Here is a 22177-nt window from a genome sequence, read left to right on the forward strand (position 1 = left end):
ATCACAAAGAAATTAGATTTAGAGTTAAACAAAAAAATAATATAAAGGACTGAATGAGAAAACCCATATGCCCTAAGTTCCTCTCTGATAAGTTTAACCAAGATGTGCAATGTATTCTTGCTTTTAGTTTTATAATTGATTTTATAAATTCTTGTTTTTAATTAATCTCGTATCTTTAAAGCTTAAACAATTGAATTAGAAAATTCTTAGCAATTGAAAATTAATCCTTGTGGGACGATATTTCAGAAACTTAATTTAAGAACCCTTTATTACTTCTCGATGGGTATACTTGCCCTTCGAACAAGATTTTGGTGTCGTTGCCGGGGATTGCTTTTTCAATATTAAGAAAATCTCAAATCTAATTGATTTAAACAATTTGTGTTTTATTTTATTTTGTTTTGTTTATTGTTAAATTTTTTTTATAATTTTCGTTTTTATTTTATTTTAATTTTTTTTAATTTCACAATTTCTTTTAATGTATGCTCACTCGTTCTAAGTGCTCTACAACTTGTTTATTTGATCCGAAGATTGAAAGAACAATGCGTAGATAAAGAAAATAAGTGAGAGAGCAAAGAATGGCATAGGGAAGAAGATCAATTCAAGATTAGATGACACGTACCGCTAGAGGCACTTCTGGAAGCATTGCGGCACCAAATGTGGAGGCAAACAATTTTGAATTGAAACCAGTACTTATAACCATGATCCAGAACTCGATACAATTTGGAGGAATGCCTAACGAAGAGCCTAATCTTCATCTGACAAAGTTCCTCCGATTGACGGACACCATAAAGTACAATGGAGTCTCCAACGATGCTATTCGATTCCGACTTTTCGCCTTCTCAGTATCTGAAAGGGTGAATGCATGGTTTTCCTCACTCCCAGCCAATTCCATCAGAACTTGGGAGGATCTCACTCAACAATTCTTGGGAAAGTACTTTCCTCCATCAAGGTCCTCTAAGCTTATGACGGAGATATGTTGCTTCCAACAACATGAAGCTGAATCTTTATTTGAGGCATGGGAGCGATTTGGAGAGCTTTTGAGGAGATGTCCTCATCATGATTTTCTGACGTGGAGACAGGTACAAATCTTTTACAGTGGCCTATCAATCGCCACCAGGGCTACAATTGATGTCGCAGCAGGAGGATCCCTCATAAGAAAAGATCCAGATGATGCATACAAGCTGATAGATGAGACAACATCTTCTAGCTTTGAGTGGCACATTGCTGACTCTTATGACATCAAGAGGAAAGAGATTGCCCCAGTTTACTAAGCAGAGAGCAACAACCCACTAATGAACCAAATGGCAGCCCTTACAAAGTAACTAGAATCTTTAATGAAGGTTCAATACCAACCTGTAAGAGCTCTTGCAAGCCCAGAATCTAAGCAAGAGGAGGAAAATTTCATGGGCAATCACAGTTCAGGGTGGAGGAGTAATCCTTCTAACTCTTGGGGGAATGGCGTTGGAAGCCAAAATTCAAATGTTTATCGCCCTCCCTATATGCAAAATCAAGGAGCAAGACCTGAAGGAAAAGAAGCTCCTAGATCTCAGTCCAACTTTCAAGAACAGATGATGCAATATGTGCATTACTTTGATAAGAGGATGATAGATCTTGAATCCAAGTTGGACCAACATATTGAGAGAACTGATAAGAGGTTCGCAGAGGTTAAATCTGAAATACAAGCCAACTATTCTAAGATAAGTGCACAATTGAAGCAAATTACGAACCTCTTGAGTCAAAGAGTGATTGGAACATTGCCATCTCAGCCAGAACCTAATCCAAGGGAGCAATGCAATGCCATCACTCTTAGAAGTGGGAAGAAATTACAAGAATTGCAGAATAGAGGCACATGCACGCCCATGCTTATAGAGAAGCACGCCCATGTTGATTCTACATGCACACCCGTGCTTACTGATGAGCACGCCCCTGCTGAAACTGAAGCACGACCGTGCTTATACAAGCACGCCCATGACAGTGATCAAAGCACGACCGTGCATCACCATGAGCAAGGTTGTGCTTCAAGCGAGGAGCCTAAAAAAGAAAAGAATGAAAAGCCTTTTGTTCAACCAAGGCCCTATAAACCTAAGATACCTTTCCCACAGCGGCTGCAAGGTCACCCTCATTATGATGAAGAGTTCCACAAGTTCTTAGACTTATTGGGCAAAGTTCACATCAATATGCCTTTCATTGATGCTATCTCCAAAATGCCCAAATATGCCAAATTTTTAAAGGAGATTTTGACCAATAAAAGAAAGCTGAAAGCACATGAAATTGTGAAGCTCACCCAGGAGTGCTCAGCTATATTCCTTAAAAAGCTTCCACCTAAGCTTAAGGACCCAGGGAGTTTTACTATTCCTTGCACAATTGAAAAAACTCATATTGATAAGGCTTTATGTGATTTAGGAGCAAGTATTAATCTTATGCCTTATTCTGTTTTCAGGAAGCTTGGAATGCATAAACCTAAGCCGACCTCCATGTCACTTCAGCTGGCAGATAGGTCGATCACATACCACAAAGGTATAATGGAGAACGTACTTGTAAAAGTTGGGGATTTTATATTTCTGGCTGACTTCGTGGTACTTGACATGGAGGAAGATGATGATGTCCTCATCATATTAGGGAGACCATTCTTGGCCACTGCTAGGGCCATCATAGACGTACAGGAAGGGAAGCTCACACTGAGGCTAGATGATGAGGAAGTTGTATTTCAAGTTTTCAATTTTTTCAAGTACCCTTCTAGCCAAGAGTCTTGTCACTTTGTGAGCACTGTCAATGTTGCTTATCCTCCTCCAATTCATGTGAAGCATGGAACCACGAGAAGAAGGCCAAGGAGGAAGCAATATAAGAAGAAGAAAAGACAAAAGCTTAAAACATCCATTAATAAGCCTCTTGATTTAGAGCTTAAATTTTCTTCTCTTTATTCTAATCCCCATCTTATGAAATTTTTTTCTGATGTAATAGGTGTTGGGGAGGCAAAGCTGTTGGGGAGACAATTGCATAGTAAGAGAGTCACCTCTAAGACTCATACCTTTTTTCCACTATGATTTAACAGGAACGTCAGGCTCGTGACGTTAAACAAGCGCTCCTAGGAGGCAACATGTATCTTTTATTTTATTTTGTTTATTTTAATTTTTCTATTGTTCTTTTATTTGCAGAATAAAGAATAAACATATTGAAAGACTGCAAGAACTGAGTTGATTGTTCTCGCACACACTTTTGAGCTCTGATCTGAAAGCACGCTCGTGCTCGTACCATACACGGCCGTGCATTAAGTCGCATGGGCGTGCTTAAGATTTCAGCATGGTCGTGCTCCCTCACCTGAAGCTCTCGCACCAAGAATCATCAGGGAACTTCTTTCCTTTTTATTTAATAGTCCTCTTTGCATGCTTTTTATTTGATTGCTTTCAAACATTGAGGACAATGTTTCACTTTAAGTATGGGGGAGTGGTTCCTAATTATATAATTTTTATTGCATGTTCTTAAGTAAAGTGTCTATTCTAATTTTTTTATGATAATTTAAAACTTTTCTCTCATGGAACCCAATTTTTCTAGATAGAAGAGCATGTTGAGTGATTATTATTGGCATTATACTTTCATTTAGAAGCTAATAATTAGCTAAGCTCTTTACTTTTATGCTCTACATTAAACTTTAACCCACAAATGTGAGTTTTGAGCCTTAAAGGGGATTTTTATCTTAATTTAATTAATTGTACCCCTTTCCTCGTTGTTTTGTGTGATTATCTCCTTAGGATTTGTGCTCTAGAACTTGACTTGTAACCGACTTAAGACTTCTATTTTTAATTGCATGTTTTAATGTGATTGAGGCATAGTAGGATTTTTATTCTTGACTTTTCGCATGTTTGAGATACAACTAGTTGTCCACTTTGAGCGTTATTGATTTTCTTGGTCCCTTGTGTTAAATTTATAGAATGTTTCAATGACCTTGAGTTTATGAATGGAGCAATTGAGTTGTTGAATTGTTTGATGAATTCTTCTCTACATCTCTCATGTGCAAAAAGAAAAAAAAGTATGAAAAAAAATAGAAAAAAAAGAAGAAAAAGAAAAGAAAAAGGGTTATGTATGATTGAAAGGAGAGAGGAGTAAATATATTGTTTACATATAAAAATATAAAAATTACTCCAAGAGCTTCATTTGTAAACTTAGGGGATGTTGCAATTGTTATAATTTATTACCCCTTTGTATATTCCCTTTCTTTCATTTATCTCACCTCAATTATTATAACCCCTTGGCCACATTATAACCTGAAGACCTCATGATTTTGACTTGCATTTAATTTATTTAGTGGAGAGTCGGTTTATAGTCAAGCGTATAGTAGTACACTTCTCTTTAGGAGAACTGAGTGATATCTCATTTTGTCCCTTAGTGAGAGAGGAAAGTAGAGTACCTTAGTTTGATGTTTGATTGAAAAGTATGGAAATATAAGATTCTAATTGTGAATCCTTTTGATTGCTTATGCTCAGTAATATTACTTTTGTTGCTCTCTTTATCTTCTTTATCTCGGGTTCCTTGTATGGTATTATGTTTTAAGTTATTATGTTATTCTTTTAACTAGCACTTTGCTTGAGGACAAGCAAACAGATAAGTATGGGGGAGTTGTTAAGTCTATAATTAGGCCCTCTTTTATAGCCCATTTATTCATATTTGACATTTATTTGAATTAGATTTTACACTAATTTAGTTGTTAATTACGCAGTTTGATATAAAGAGGCCGCAAGTATATTTTGGGCGCATTTTGGACCCAAATTGATAAAAGATTAGAGCTTTGCAGCAGTCAACAAGTCCAGACCCATTCAATAAAGCACGGGAGTGCTTCGAGCCCATGCACGGTCATGCTTAAGGCCTTGCAAGGCCGTGCTCATCTACGGGAAGCCCAATTATGTAGAGTTTTTAGGGTTTTCAAATCCTATTAAAGGGAAGACCTGAGGCACCATTGGGGAACCGTTTTTACATCTTGGCTTTTACTCTGGAATACATCTTTCATCTCGTCTCTCTTGCACGGGATCCTTGGCACATGCTTGGCGAGACTTGGAGTATCAAGCGACCGTACTTGAAGACTGGGAATTCATCACACTCTAGTTTTTCTATTTATTTTCTTTATGGCTTTATTCATGAATGTTTTACTTCTTCTCTTTAGCATGAGTAACTAAGTCCATAGCTAGGGATATGGGAACTATTGTTTATGAATTTATGGGATTTTGATGTTTGAATCTTAATTTGATTTTCGTTATGTGATTAGATTTTATCCTATTGCACTTCTTTCTTAATCCTAATTAATTATATCGTCAGACGACCGTACCTCGATTAATTAATAGATCTAAGGGGTTAAACGAGACAAAAGATTAGGTGGACCAAACCAATCTTTCTCTTCTAATTGTTATTAAATTAACAAGTTCATAGGTTCCTTAAGCTTTCTTAAATTGATGTATTGCATGACCATTGGGGATATTAATTTAGAGAAAAGAATATGCATGACCATTGGGTATTAATAATATTTGTATGAATGATTGGTAATCACAAGGAAATTAGATTTAGAGTTAAACAGAAAAATAATATAAAGGATTGAATGAGAAAACCCATATGCCCTAGGTTCCTCCTGATAAGTTTAACCAAGACATGTAGTGTATTCTTGCTTTTAGTTTTATAATTGATTTTATAAATTCTTGTTTTTATTTAATCTCGTATCTTTAAAGCTTAAACAATTGAATTAGGAAATTCTTAGTAATTGAAAATCAATCCTTGTGGGACGATATTTCGGGAACTTAATTTAAGAACCCTTTATTACTTCTCGATGGGTACAGTTGCCCTTCGAACACTTTCTGAGCGGTTCTTGCTATTGAGCCCATAACTTAGGCGTTTAGAATCAGAATGAAGCGTGCAAGGTATTAACACGTTTCTCATTTAAGCAAATAAACACAAAGCTCATTAGAGGAGGTTTTAAACTAAGTCAAATAATTTTTTTGTTAGCTATAAACAATATGAGTACAATAAAGTGCTTAGTTATGAACAACTAGAATTTCAAGTTTTGGTACACTTGCCAAGTGGAGGGTAATTGAGTGATATAGTGTCCAAATCAAGCTCAAGATAGCTCTTTGGAAGGTAAAACTGTCACAATTTAGAGAATGTGTTTTTGACTTATTCTCGTTCTTTAGGGAAGCAAATGGAATCCAATTCAAACTTGGGATAGCTTGTGAGAAAGCTTATATAACCTAGAATTTACGAACATGGTTAGGAAATGTTTTTCATATGCATATTTTTCCAAAAATTGAGAGAAAGTTGTAGCCACATGCAATTTTAGAAAAACATTTTTTTGCAAAATTCCGCATTGGGCAACTTGAGAGTTTTGGACGAAAAGTAGGGGAAATGACCTCCAAATTGAGTTTCGTAAAAAGGAGTTTGAAAACTAACACTCTAAGGATTATGGAGATGTTCTTAAAATAGTTTTCCAAGCACGCATGAGGTACTGAATAACAGTTTTACAAAGATGTGTTTCTGTTGTCATGAATTGTTTTAGCAGATTTGAGATACTTGGTTCATGCTTGCTGTTGAAATATCAAATGGACTTCAAATTGCGCACAAGATGGCTTGATGAAAAGGTATTTCATAAGGAACATAAGTATGTGAATGCATGTTAATAAAATCACATGCAAGTGGTTCAAAAAGAAGACTTTTACTGCTGTTAGCAGAGAAAATGCCATTTTGAGACAGCTTCATTAAAAATTGTATATCTCATTAATTTGTAATCCAAATCAAGTCCAACCAATTTTATTTGAAAGATAAGACATTGAGGTTGATAAAAGTGTGCTCATTCAAATTTTTGGAACTACAGATTGATTGCAGCACTCACATTAATGCTAAGTGTATCTGTTGATTTTTGAAATGAGACCTTCGCTTGTCTTGACATTTTGACTTAGTAAATGAGATAAAAAAATGGTCTTAAAATAGCTTGTTGGAAAGATCTAATTATAAGGATTTTATAAGTGTTTATGAATGTTCATAAATTTGGATGAAGAGGGATTTAAAAATGCACTCTTTCACTATTTTCATAATTTTTTGTAGAATCGGATGTAGCATGGTAAAAATAGTTTTTCTCCTTGATCTTTGCTCCATATCTTACTCCGAAAGTGGCTATGGAAAGCTAATGAAGTGTACTATGTGAAGGAATAAGATCAAGTTAAAAACAAGGAGGTTTAGCAAGTAAAATATGTAGAATAGATAGCATGCAAGGTGAAAAATGTAGACTTTCTCTATGGAGCTTTGAACTTTGCATGCATCTTACCATTTTGCACATATTTTCATCAATTAGAGTCTGATTAAAGAGTCGCAAAGTGCGTCAAAAAGCTAACACAAAAAGGAAGAAGATGGAAGGGTTACATGTCAGTTTTTCTATATGAATTTTGCCCAAAAATTGAAGAACTGTGGCTGTTGGACTAGCAAAATTTAGGTTGGATCATTCATACTTTTAGAATGAAGTCGTTGAGGTGTGAAATGAACTCCAAATCAAGCTTGAGATAGTGCGTCAAAAAGCTATCTTCAGGTAGTTTATGAAAATAAAAATTTCAGATTAAAAGAGATTAGTATAGAGGGCATGAAAATTGATTCTTTACACTATTTTTGCATAAAAATATAAGAATGAAGGCACTCACATACTCTAGACGATTGAGGAGGCAAATGATGTTAGATTAAGGCCCACAATATACCGTTGGATAGCGTATTTCTGCAAGGAATACAGAAGGATATTTACATGTCAAGTTTGGAGACCAGAGGAGCAACAAAATGGCTTTCTTTGTTGCTGAAACATAGAAATGCAAAGCAAGGGAGAGATCTAACTGTTTTCACCACAACTTGTGAATCCAATGTCCATTTTGAGTGAAACTACTTGCATTTGAAAGCTTGTCCATTGCACAATTCAAATATGCAGTTATTGGGGGTGCATAAAAATGAGTTTACAGGGTCAAAAATGTCTCACACAGTGGATGCAATGAGGGAGGTTTCAAGCTTTTTCATGGAGGAAGTGCAAGAATATCATCTCTTTGCTTTGATCGGTGAAAACACTAAGGAACAAGGATGAAATAGTGTTTTTAACTTACTTGAATGTTCAAAGAGCAAGGGTGAGTGGTGGGGAAGAAGAGAGAAACCATGAGAAAGATAGAAACTGTGAAAGAGAGTGAGAGAGCTTTATGGGAGGGAGAAAGAATGAATTTTAGTTTTGCTAACCTTTTTCCTTCTTTGACACTTAGTTGCCACATTTCTTTCTTCTTTGACACTTGGCTTCGCACCCGCATGCGACCTTTCTCCTTTCTTTGCCACCTTTCTTTGACACTTGGCTTTACACATGCATGCCACATTTCTTCCTTCTTTGCCACCTTTCAACACATGGCAACGCATGGCAATACCCATGCAAAGGCTTCTTCTTCTTCTTCGACACGTGACTGATACATAGCGTCACGCATGCAAGGGCTTCTCCTTCTTTGACACATGGCTGCCACATGGCGTCATGCATGCTAGGGTTTGCCACATTTCATCACCTATTATATGGTTTCACTACCTATTGCCACCTATTTTATGGTTTCGCCACCTATCTCATGCATGCATGATATTTTGAGGATTGTTAGGTCATTTCATGACTCATTCTATGAATTAAAATTTTGAAAAAACCTTGTTGAAGCAAAATCTACCTTGCTGAGGTTTGAACTTAGAGACTAAGGACTAACCCTTCTACTACTGCACCACCTTTGCTAGTGCGTATAACATTTGCAACTCAAATATAAATATAGAATTTCTAAATAATCCAAAACATTGAGATCCATAAAAAAAATCAAACACATACCAACAAATTATTTGAACAAAATAAGAAAAATATTTTTATATCAAAATATTTAAATAAAATCATAATTTTTTGTAAAATCTGTTGAATTATCTTTGAGAAAAAAAGAGAAATTGCATTACACATGTGAACATGGAAGGGAGCAAAAATGAGGATGTTGCAATGAGTATTCCCAATTATTTTATGCAATCCATGGTTATTCCTAAGTCTGTGTGCAAGGAAGTTGACACTATTTTCAAAAAGTTCATTTGGGGGTCAATAGGGAGCAAGAAATGTCAATTTATTGGTTGGAAAAAAAATATAAACCTAAAGAAAATAGGGGCCTAGGCTTTAGGGATTTGAGGCTTGTTAATCATGCCTATTTTATGAAGTTGTGTTGGAGGCTCATAACCTCCCCAAATGATGTTTGGGCTTAGGTAATATGCAATAAATATAAATTTTCTATTGGAAAATTTCATATCTCTGGTAATAGTCAAAACCAATCTCATTTATGGAGTAATATGATGTCTATTTGGAAATATTTTTCTAAAGGATTAGGTTGAATTTTAGGGGATGGGATGATTGTTAGATTCTAAGAGGATAGTTGGATGTTTAATCATTAGAATCTTGGTAGCCATGCCTTGGTTTCTATTCCTAAGGATGATGTGAATGATCCTGTGGCTTTATTCTCTCGTCAAGGCAGCTAAGATTGGTCTCAAATTAAGTTCCTGTTACTTAAAACTGTTTGTGAGCATATTACTCAAATATCTCCTCTTGATTGGGCAGGGGTTCATAACCTGTTTTATTCGATGTATTTGAGTAATGAAATTTTCTTTATAAAATTTGCTTATACTTTATTATCCAACAATGTCAAGAGCGATATTAATATGTTTAAATTTATCTAGGATGAAGAGGGTCCTCCTAAAATTACCCTTTTCTTATGGAAAGTTGTTCATGATAGGTTTTTTACTATTGTTGAAAGGTGCACTCGTTGCATGTCTAACTCACTCTCCTATTTGTTCCAAGTGCACGAAAACTGATAAATCTATTATGCATGTTCTCAGGAATTGCTGGTTTGCTAAGCAAGTCTGGAATGTTAATAGTTGGCTCGAGTATAATTTGGCAAAACATAATCAATTTAGATACCCCCACTAGAATATTTTGTTTGGAATGGTTATATGGAATATTTGGAAAAATAATAATTATGATATTTTTTTCAAAATTCCCTTCTGGATTCTCCTTTTCTGTTACATAGAATAAAATTTGATTTTGAATTTGTTCTTTTCTATGGAAGGTACAATGAGAAGGCTGCATCTGCTATATTGGAAGTGATAAATCCACATTTTACTACATTTTTAGTATAGTTTTTGTTAGTAAATAAGTAGTAAAGTACCAAATAAACTTGGAAATACCATAAAAATTGCATTAATATTTATAATTGTGTAAATAGTTTAGAATTTTATATTTTATTCCAATTCGTGACAATTTAACTTAAAAAGACTTAATTTTTGTGCAGAAGCTTGAGCTGAGAATTTGAAGTTGATATTGAAGTGGGAAAAAAGTAAAAGGATTGAGCTTAAAGAGCAAGAATCAAAAGAAAATCTATAAAGATCAAGTGAGTAACAGCTGTAAGTGCTGAAAGTGAATAATCCAGCAACAGAAATCCTAAAGAGTCTTATGCGTGTTCACTCTCACTATTAAGAGCAGCCATGCCTAAGGCTAATTTACTCAAACACTTTGCGCGTGGACACTCTGGTCACTAAAAGTAGCCACTCAAAGTTGCGCGTAAACACTCTGGTCACTGAAAGTAGCCACTCAAAGTTACGTGTGTACACTCTGCCTACTTAAAATAACCACGCGCAGAAATAACAGAATTTGGAAAATCACTTTTAAGTATTGACTTTGGACGATTTGAGTTCTTACCTCAGCTATAGAAGCTTCTAGAAGACCTTTTATGTTATAATTCTCAGAGATTAAAGTGTAGAAGTGAAAAAGGCAGGAAAAACATTATAAATAGAAGGTAAGAGTTCAGATTTGAAGACTTTTGATCATTTTGTCATTTTTTCACTTTGTAACCGTTTTTACTTCTAAGGGAAGTCAGAGAGAGAGATTGGGAGCGACTTTCAAGCTTTATTGTTAGAGGAATCATTGCTAGAGATTGGGTCTTGGAAGATGTTCTTCTGCTCCTTGTCTTCTTCTTCTCTTACTTTTCCTTCTTCCATTGTAATGTTATTCTAAACCTTTTTGGTTAGGGATCTATGGAGCCGGATTTGATATTGTGATGTAATTTTGGATTTGGACCTTGAGATTTTAATTGAATTGAGTATGTGATTCTACTCCTTGTCTTCTTTTTCTCTTACTTTTCCTTCTTCCACTGTAATGTTATTCTAAACCTTTTTGGTTAGGGATCTGTGGAGCCGGATTTGATATTGTGATGTAATTTAGATCTGGACTTTGAGATTTTAATTGAATTGAGTATGTGATTATGTTCTTAATGCATTTGTGAACTAATCATTCATTCAATTGAACTCAGAGGAATCTTCATCAATGAAAATTGAGTTTATTTCTCATATCTGAATCATATGCCTAGGTTATTGAGATCTTAGAAATAAGTATCATAATCTAGTAATCCTATAATTTCCAGAACTTAATGCAGTATTTGATAAAATTTCACCTAAGGAATTAGGGAGGTTTAATTAGGTATTAGGATCATTGAGGCAAAGAATTATCCTTTAGTTAAAGAAGTGAAATTGATTATTAATTGTAACACTCCAAATTTTTGGTAATAATAAATTAATTTTTAATAAAAGTATGTGTATTGTTAATTGGCTGTACATCCTAATTTATGTTGGTGATGTAGACATGTGTATATAGATAAATGTATGTGAGTGTTAACTTGGATTGACTGAAGTTGGTTGGAAATATAAATGAAGAGTGAACTGCAGGGGGTTCTCGCTATAGCGAAAAGGTCATCGGCAAAGAACATGAAACTGTGTTGTTCTCACTGTAGCGAGAAGGCACTGGGAGAGAAGGGTGAAACTGTTGCGTTCTTGCTGTAGTGAGATTCTACAGAAACCATAGTGCAGTTTTCTTTGAGATTTTTGCTGCAGCGAGAATATCTCGCTATAGTGAGAATGTCGCGACACCTTGTGTATTTAAGGAGTTTAAGGTTAGGGAAAATGTATTCCCACTTTCCTCTCTTCTCTTTCTTGTCTGTTCTCTCAATCCTTAGCCTTTTTCACCGATCAAATCGCCCCTTAAGTCGTTTGTGCCCTATATTGAAGATTGGAATCGTGTTTGGAATGTTTGGAAGTGAATATTATGAGTTAGGGTTTTCAGTTTCTACTCTTTCCTCATCTTTCTTGATTTCTCATGGATTATTCCATGTATTTAGGGTAAGAATCCATGTAAGAAGTGTTTCTACCATTGATTTCGTGGTGGGTCTCCATTCCAAGGTAAGGGGAGTAAATCCCAAACCCTAACTTCTCTTGGATAGCTTGAACTGAAAAACCCTTACTCATTTTCATAACTATTTAAATGTAACTTGTAGTAAAGTTCTAAATAAACTATCTTTGAGGAATACTACGAATTTACACAGCAAATATTGTTTAGGAATAGTGAAGATTGTTATTTGATTTTTTTTGGAATAATGGACATACTATTAATAATGTATTATGCCAACTTTAAGATATATGATCTTGTTATTGCTGAGAAAATGTGTATGTTAACCTGTGCGATTAGGCTAAGTTCGGAAGTGTCTAACTTCCAGCACATTGTATTGAATTGTGTGATTATGGATTTGCTTGAGAGTTTTCTGTGATTGAATGAATGTTTGTTGATAATTAAATCATGTGAAATGTTGAATTGGATTATTAATGAAAAATGTTATATTATTCTTGAACAAAGATATGGCTTGATGAAATGAAATGATGTGATATGATGTGGAATTGTGAGAAAAGTGATTGTAATACGGGAGTCAGAATAAATGAATGAATGTGATTGTAATACAGGTATTGTGGTACGACCAATGGGGGTACTCATAATAAATGTATTGTAATGCACCAAGTTGTGTGAATAAGGCTCACGTATTATGACATGTTGCCCTATAAAAGGGTATGGAAATGATTGAGAAATGTTGGTGGTGAGTTTAGATAGCTATAGAGATACAACTGGGGATATAGAGTTCGAAGAAGATTTAGGGAATCTTGGGAAAATGAGGGTGGTGAATACTAAGTGTGAATAAGTACGCAATGATTTGCTGAAAATGAAAGCATTCACAGGCTACACACTCATTTCTTGACGAGACTCCATTATACCTTTTCTAGAAGGGGCTAGGACGGCACATGTATATTCGTGTTGCTGCGGTTAACCAGCGACTATCTAAATTGTGAAGTCCTCAAGGGATCCTAGGGGCATTGAATATGAAACTAAAATAAATGTGAAAGTGTGACATGTATAAAGTGGTATAGAAATTGTATAGTCATAATATATGCATTGTAACATTTCGGTTGATGTTGTTATGATATATGTATTGTAATACATCGATGAGTGTGACTAGGACACATGTGTTGTGACATATTGATTGACGTGGTATAATACATATATTAAGACGTGCAGATTAGTAAAAAGGTGCATGATTTGAAGTGGTTGATAAATGCATATTTTACTAGGTTTTTATGTAGTTTTCTAGGTTGTTTTTTTATAGAAAATTTAATTTGGAAAGTGAAAATTGTACAAAGATATATAAATGTTCAATAAAGTAAATTGTTGTCTTTAATAATTCAAATTATGTGAATTTGATAGAATTTTGATGTAATTTTGTTAGTTTTGCAGGAAACTCTGAGCTAAGATCATAAGGTTGGAGGATCAAGAGAGAAAGTAGAAGAAAATAGCAAAATTAGAATCAAGGAACAAGGTTTGGTGAAGCAAGAGCTGGGCATGACCACTTTTCCTTACAAAAGTGATTGTTCCAGAGCCTAATATTGAAGGTCGACCTGTGTGTTATCACTTTTTCTCACAAAAGTGACAACGCTCATGAAGAAGAGAGCTCACGTTATCACTATTGCTAATGATAGTGATCATTCCAGAGAAGCCTCTAGCAAAGCAAGCTGCACGTGATCACTTTTGTTTACAAAAGTGATCGTTCCAGAGAGCCCTCTAGCAGAGCAAGCTATGAGTGACTCCTATTGTTCACGAAAGTGAACACGCGCAGATCACAAACCTCTGCATTGCTACTTTTATGAAAAATAGTGATCACGCCAGAAAGGCGAGAAATTCTATAAATAAGAGATTAGCCCAGAAACTCGGGATCTTTTTCTAAATTTTTCATTTTCACACCTTAGAAGAGTTAGAGAGGGAGATTAGGGGCGACTTCCAAGCTCTGTACCTTGAGAAATCAGGCTGGGGATTGGATTTATGAAGAAATTCTGCAACTCCTCTTCTTCTATTCTTTCTCTCTCTTTTTCTTCTATGAACATGTTCTGATTTCTTTTTGTTATTGATTGATGGATCCGATTTTGATATTGTAAATTGATTATGGATCCAGATTTTAAGATCTTGATTGTATTGAATGTTTAATTCTTTCCTTAATGCAATTCTTGAATTAACTATTCAATTGAATTGAGCCTAGAGGATTTTCATCAATGGAAGTTGAGTTAATTTCTCATATCTGAATTGAATGTCAAGGTTATGGATATCTTAGGGACAAGAATTTGTGATCTTGTGATCTCTTAATTTCCAACGCCTAATGCAATGTTTGATTGATTTACACCTAAGGAATTAGGGTAGTTAATTGAATATTAGGATCAATGAGTCAAAGAATTGAACTTTGATTAATCTAGTGAAATTGATTATCAACCAATTAAGGAACTTAGAGTTCAGATCTACTTCAGTTTTGCAATTGATAAAGAGGTGAAATCAGTCCTAACTCCATTCACACATCAATTCATTTCTAAATTAGTCACTCTATTTTGCTGTTATTTTCTAATTTCTGTAGTTTATTGCTTTTGTTCTTAAATGATTCAAAACACTCCAAAATTTGTTTAGCTCAACTAGTTATGGATTTGTGAAGTGGTAATTGATAAAACTAATCTCTCAGGATAATACTTGGAACTCAAACTGAATTCCAAATTTTATTACTTGCTACAACTACCTAGTACACTTGCTAGTTAGTGTTCTCTCAACTTTGTAACAGTGGTGAACATGATTGATTGTTTGTCCTGTGTGCTCTTTTGTGATGGCAATTTGGATGATTTGAGTGTTATTGTTAATACAAATCCATGTTAAATAATACTTCTAGCATTTATATATAAAAATATAATTATCTTACTTATGTTAACGAGAGATTTAGTGGGGTAGGAGATACTCACCCTTACTAATATTTTCAGGTGATAAAAGTGAAGAGATAAAGGTGTTGGGTCCGTTCTAAGATCATAATTCAAGGGTGTTGGAAGGAAGACTGCTCAGTAGGGACTAGGACCATTTGAAAAATTGTATTATTTTATCTTAACTGTATTTCGTGATGAGTAAATTTAGCAATGATTTTAAATGTCGGATTTAGAATTTATGATACTTGGGCCAATTTTATTGTAATGAATATTTTAAAAATGTTCTTAGTGGAAATTCTAAATTTGTATATATCTAATATAAACCAAATAAATTCTAGATGTAAACTTAAATTTTATTTATTACCTTTAAAGCTTCAGATCATTCCCTTAGAAAATCCTAAACATTTTAGAATTCTATGAAACTTTCATGAGAAGAAAGTGTAAGTCTTGATTTTATGAAATTCTCAAATCCATGAATAAGAACAAACTTTTTTTTTTATCTATTTTTGTTTATTCGTTATAAATTTATTTATTTTGAAAGACAAAATTGAAGGTGTTACATCAATCAATTAGAATTCTTAAGAGTTCAGAACATAATTATATTGCAATTGAAAATCTGGTGAAGTGATTCCTAACTATTTTTCACATAGTATTTTCAATATAAAATTCGTATTCTGTTTTACAACATTTTATTACCTTTTATTGTTCTTATTTCTCATCTTTTACAGGTTACAAATCTTTCAAATAAATTGTGTGGTTCAACTAATTCTCAATTTGTGAAGTAGTAATTAAAAATAAGATCCTTGTGGATGATACTTGGGACTCATATTGATTTTCAAATTTTATTACTTGCTACAATTACCTAGTACACTTGCTAGTTAGTAATTTTACACAAAAATATTGTTATATTTTGAATAAGTAATAGGAAGTCTAGAGCTTGCTAGATGAATGCCTCCTTTTAATTCTCTAACTCAAACTTAATGTGGATGAAGCTATTTCTTTTTTCTCTGGCTTTACTAGTTGTGGTGTGTAACACCTTCTTTTTCCAATTATTTAATAAATTGATAATTGTTAAGGTATGATACGGTGTTAGAGTGTATTGGAATGATTAAAAGGGTGTTTAGTAGAAGTCTAGTGTAAGAGATCTTGCTCAGGTAAGACAATTCTATGTGTGTTTGAAATATATTATGTATGAATGATAGCTAAATATGCATGCTTGGTTTTTTGGATTGAATGGCTGTGATATGTTCACATGAAATATATGATAAGTACTTAATGTGGAATGTTATTAAAACATGCTGAGCTTTTATGGTATGATATAGCAATTATGAGTTAAAAAGTATAGACTATTATCGAGATATGTATATGAGGCTGTGAAAAAGCATGATGTTGAGTTGAAAGACTTAATAATTGAAATTATATTCTGATGGTGTTAGTGAAGTGGACTTTGTCCAGAAGTACTTTACTAAGCATAATCTTATGAGTGGAGAAGGGAATGATTTTGGGAATGACTATAGAATGGATCTAGTGTGAATAGTTACAGAGATACATTGGGGTAATAGAGTCTGGAGATAATGGAAATCTGGGGGAGATGTAGGGTGGTGAGCTACATTAGTGTATGTGTACACACTCTTTTTGAGAGTGAATGCGCCACATGGCCTTACACTCATTTTCTGACTAGACTCTTGACTATATCTTTGTTATGGAGCGCATTATTGTATACGTTGTATCCGTATGCATGGGCTAACTGACGACTATTTACCTAGTTGAGTAAGACCTCAAGAAATGTCAGAGGCATCGTTGTCTGTGATCACAATGCACTGGGGGTGCGTATTGGAAGGAGAAAACTAAATAACTTATAACAAATTATTGAGTGTGTATATGTGATTATGTTGGCAATGTGAATTGGTTGTGGAAATGAATATGTTTTCTTTGTATTATAATTGTGATCTTTGTGATGTAATGATTTATAATGATAGAATAGACGCTCATCCTTACTAAAATTTTCATGGAACCAGGATGATGACACCTCAAGAAAGAATTAGGTTAATAGACAATTATGTACATAATAGACTTAATTATGTATTTAATGAGTACCAGAGGACATGCCACTTTAAGTTAGCCATACATGTTGATGATTTACCTAGAATTATTATCATGTTAGAGATGGAATTATATTATAGTATCCCTTTTGATTTTCCTAAAAGTAGGATACACCATACTCTATGTATATATATCTATAGAGTAGGATCTCAATAGCCTTCACGTATCTATTTACATACCATAATCATGACTATCTTAGAAGGCCAACCCTAGTCTCATATTTTGATAAACAGTTTGTAAATTTTTATAATTGATATATGTAATGCATGTTCAGTATCCAGATTAGAAAATTTATTCTTGGTTCATTTAAATCTTTAAATTTACTATTATTTAATTAATATTTCTTGATTGGCAAATTTTGAAAATAATCTTATTCACAAAAAGATATTTTATTTACTCATATTTATAATGCTTGTCATATATACAAATTCTTATTTCATTTCGAGTCTGTACAAATAAAATAAGCAGTTTTAAAACTAAAATTTTAGGATGTTACGTGGTGGCCTCATTAGAGAAACATTTTGAATTATTACTCCCCTTTGCTTGCTTAAATTTAGGAAGTCTTTTGGAGTCTTAAGCTTGTCATTTTGAAAAAGTTTCACTCAATTTGAGTTGAATGTGATTCTAAGGAGGACATTAATTTAATTGTTAATTTTCTTAATTGTAATCACCCATTATTCTTTATAATTAGTAAGATTAGGAATTTAGTCAAATGTATCAGTTTTATTAGATTTAGTCATAGTCCTGAGAAAGGTCAATCAAAGTGCTGATTGACTTGTTAAATTGGGGTTAAGTGTGAGCTACCTTTTTTATGTTTTGATAAGGCTTCCTCCTTCTTATTTTCTTTTCTTAATTCGGATGCTCTTGAATCTTGGTATCCTAAGTTTTTTTATCTAGGTTTTTGTCTATTTTTGAATTTTTAAGCTCTGTTTATTAACAAAAACAAAAATAGTATTATTTTTGTTTTAATATTTTTATTTTTTAAATTATTAATTTTGGTCTATATTTTTTGTTAAACGATGATATGATTAACTTAAATATTGTTAAATGTTGCTTTTTTATAAATTTGCACTAATAACAAAAGATTAAAAGCAATCATTTTAAAAAATATAAGAACTAAAATAAAAAAAAAAATTATAAAGATTAAAATTAAATTATGATATATTTTAAGGCACCAAAAATTTAAGTCTAGTTTGAACAACATTTTATCACTTAAATTAACATCATACATTTAAAGAGTCATAGTATATAATCTTCTCATTTTTGTTTGAGGTATTGTACATAAGTAATTTCAAAAGCAGTTATTGTATGGAGCAATTTATTCTGCTTAGCTTAGTTATTGTCAATGGGTTGTAATTGGCATGTGCCAAAAACTAGATGCAAGTTACTCCCCAAAAATGTTCTCTAATGTGAAACTCATGGAGTAGGAACTCAACATGAATCCTTCTTACCTTTCATCTCCAAATTTACTTACTATAAGTCCTAGCAATTCCAGCTGAAACCATTCAAATCAAACTGTTGGCAGTGGGAAGAAGCATCATTGTCATCATGGGAATTAAGGTCCAGTTTCATGTCAAAGTTAGAAAGTCTATAATCTTGAGAAATCTTCTCATGGTTCAGTTTAAATGGCACTCTCCTAGTTTCAGTACTATCACTTCCCTTCCATCCTTCTTCCTTTGAAACAGTTGTCCCAAAATTTTCTTCTTCTTGAACTCCTACATTCATGGATAAGAGGCTTGAAGTCCTTTCTGGTAAAAAATTTCCCTTTACTATTTTATTATGATCACTTGATGAGGAAAGAAACATGACATCCTCCTTCACTTCTTCACACAATGTGAGATCAGGCTTTAAATGCATAGACTCTTCTACACATTCTTTTGAAACTGAAAAAGGAAGGCCATTATAGGCTCTCAAGTTCAGCCCCTTGTTATGTGTTTCTTGGTCTCTTTGAGATTCTTCACTGTAGGCTAAGAAACTACCCATTGAACAATCAGTGGCTTGGCCATCTTGTGTTTGCTGAGGCCACAAAACCTGCAATTCTTTCAGTTCTTGATATTTAGAGTCAAGGCATTGAGAGGATACTCTTGATGCCAGTTCAGAGAGTTGAACCTTGGCAGCTTCAAGACCCTCACTACCTAAATTTTGTCTTCCTAGAGTCTCTTGAGCTTTTTCTAGCACTGCCTGAAGGTACTTCCCTTGAGCCTCTATCCTTAGTTGTAAATGTCTCTGTACCTGCTTAAAGAGTGAAAAAAAAAAAAGAAAAAAATCAGAACAGAAGCACCTATAACACCTTACAAACTTCAATGTAGATCAAAGTGAGTATACTGAAAGTGATAAATCAATGATCTAAACTTGTATACTGAAAGCCAAATTGTGAAAATATTTTAGGAAATAGTAAAAGTTTAATAGCGAGGTCAAGCAAACAATGAGTTTTATATATGAATCCATTGGTTGCGCTAAACAGTTATTCTGATAAAATTATTGTTATCATGCCAAATACACTGATATTATGGAAAGTGTGGGAGATTCATGAATTATCATCTTTCATAATGTAGGTAATGTTAGTTTAATTGGAAGAAACTAAAGTGCAGTTCCTTAGGTGCTTAGGTGCTCTTGGTGCGGAGTTTTATCTCGGTAATCTGCGATAACATTCAATACAAATCTTTGATTAAAATTAAACCCTAATTTTTTTTGGTAAGCAACACTAACAACACATAGAAAACAGTATATTAGTTTTGTGTGAGTATAATTTAAAGTTTTACTTTTGCCTAAAATTTTACATTCAAAGCAGCAGTGGTCATAAATGATTGTTGGTTTATTTACTAATGTATTGATATGCATTCGATTTAAGTTTGAAGTTCAAAGATGCCCTATACCTCAAGCTGCTCATGTAGTCTTCTTTGTACTTCAATTTGCATTTGCAATGCCTCATTTATTTCTGAATTTCTGGATTAAGGACTGATCCTAGTTAGTATTGGCTCCCATTACGGAAAATTCTTTTGAACAACGGAAACTTGATGACAGAACAAAATGATGGCCACTGGAAAGTGTTCTTACTTGTTTGTCTGCAGGCCTATGCTTAAATGTTTCATTTGAATTCCACTTGTTTCTAACATTCTCCCTGCTGCTTCTGTGGTTGATGCTGTTAAGATAAATTATTTTTCAAATTGTATTCTTGGTAAAAGATACGTTCTGTGTGGTTCAAAACCTGCTTATGAAATACATAAAAATCACGATAAAAAAGATGTTCACTCACCTATTTTATTGTTGCCAGTGTTGGTTTGTCCATGCATATTTTTACTGATCCTGTACTTCTGCTGTCCGGAAAGAGAAATTAACAACTAAACATATAAAATATATATGCACCCACAAGACTAATAATACAGATATTTCAACAGTCTATCCCCAATGAATGCTAGTGTAGTTAATGAGGTTTTGATCACATTAAAAATTTCTTTTGTAACAAAAGCTGATTGGTTTACCAGTTGAAAGAAAGCAGTGAGCAAGTCCAGTATAGAACTAACATATGTTTAGGACAAGATATAAAATATTGATTTTGTTTTTATGCTTTGGAGGAACATAAAAAAGCCAACACAACTAATTATAAGTGACTAAAATCATAATGTGTTTAGTTGTGCTCCTTCATTAATTGAATTGCAGTCTCTACATAACATTATTCTTTATATACTGATAATTTAACTAAATAGTCAAAACTAAATAAACATTAACTTATATACTGATAATTCAAATAACGTTACCTGTAGATGGCTCTTTAAGTGGTAAAGAGTAAGTCCAGGAATTCCCATCAGTTTCAATACTGTTTTTGGTGTAGCTTCTGCATAGCAAAAGTAGTCAAAATCAGCCTCAAAATGATCATTTTCTGAATCATGATCTGTTTATGATTTGCATAGACTCACTGTCTGCTCCTCCAAGTTGATTAACTGCTTCTATGAACCGTTCATGAAGATCTGGTGTCCATTTTAGTCTAGGCTTTGCATCAGTTGAGAGAACAAGTCCTGAATCACCTGTTCCATTGCCTCCTTGCATCATCATATGCCTCTCAGTAGGACTGTGCATCCTCAAAGCATGCATGTTCTTAGCTTGCTGCTGCTGCTGATAGTACATTTTCTTTCCTGGAAACAAAATGATCTCATTATTCTAGGTAGATGTGCAAGATAATACTAAAAGGGAAACCCCTTGCACAAGTCTCCCACCTAGTGAGGATTTGACCTCGAGGCTCGCCCTCAAGATATTATTATTATGTTCAAATTTATCTGTTTACCTGTTAAGTACTACTACTCCTTCTGGATCCAAGCAGCTACCCTTATAAAGTGAAATTTGATGGTCCTGTATTCTTCAAGAGCGCTTGGTTTATCAACTCATATATGTTCAAGTTTCTACAACTTCTCTTTGAATGTATTTTTTCTCCTTGACAAGATCTTCACAAGCCTTAGTTGTACTCAAAGATGTCCTTATAAAGAAAATGTCCTCAAGAAAGGGTCCTTGTGAGGCATAGAATCTTGGACAATAGCAACTCAAAGCTGAACTTGATCCAATACATTTCAGAGCTACTCTAAAAGATGTCATTCTTCCTACTTTCTTCAATGTGGGCTCTATTCACTTCTACTTTTGATTCTGAGAGAGCATTTGTCCATTAGAATTGTGTGCATTATACATTCTGAGACACCTCACCTCACACGTTGCATTTGGTATCAAAATTGACCCATCAATTTATATCAGTATGCACTTGCATTTGTTTTTGTCCCACTGGCAAATGGGAGAATCCTATTCCAAAAGTTTAGGGGAGAATTCTGTGACTTGAATTATAGAATCAACTTTTCCTTTTTCCTTGAAAGCATCAGAAACCACACTTCTCCCCCTATGTTTTTCAAGAAATATTCTTGGCTTGGAACTCCTTAGTCCT

The 22177-nt window shown here is 33.9% G+C and overlaps 1 protein-coding gene and 1 non-coding gene across 3 annotated transcripts; both read right to left on the reverse strand.

The window, feature by feature from the left end:
* Positions 1-956: 956 nt before the first annotated feature.
* LOC113868293 lies at positions 957-1063 on the reverse strand. Its single transcript, XR_003505314.1, has one exon. It is a non-coding gene; the product is annotated as a small nucleolar RNA R71 (small nucleolar RNA).
* A 17493-nt stretch (positions 1064-18556) lies between these two features.
* Positions 18557-21679, reverse strand: LOC113867386 (myb-related protein 2-like). Of its 2 annotated transcripts, none has more exons than XM_027502680.1 (7): positions 21536-21679; positions 21171-21386; positions 21012-21088; positions 20510-20567; positions 20311-20395; positions 20130-20199; positions 18557-19485 (listed from the first exon to the last, which is right to left on the reverse strand). In XM_027502680.1, the coding sequence occupies exons 2-7, from the start codon at positions 21376-21378 to the stop codon at positions 18736-18738; spliced, it is 1248 nt and encodes a 415-aa protein (XP_027358481.1). In that variant the 5' UTR covers positions 21379-21386; positions 21536-21679; the 3' UTR covers positions 18557-18735. The 2 variants fall into 2 exon arrangements, with proteins under 2 accessions (XP_027358481.1, XP_027358480.1); XM_027502679.1 differs by having other exon boundaries at positions 18557-19488.
* Between the last annotated feature and the right edge of the window lie 498 nt (positions 21680-22177).

This window comes from Abrus precatorius, unplaced genomic scaffold, assembly GCF_003935025.1.
Source record: "Abrus precatorius isolate BTA unplaced genomic scaffold, Abrus_2018 Scaffold5, whole genome shotgun sequence".
NCBI lineage: Eukaryota > Viridiplantae > Streptophyta > Magnoliopsida > Fabales > Fabaceae > Abrus > Abrus precatorius.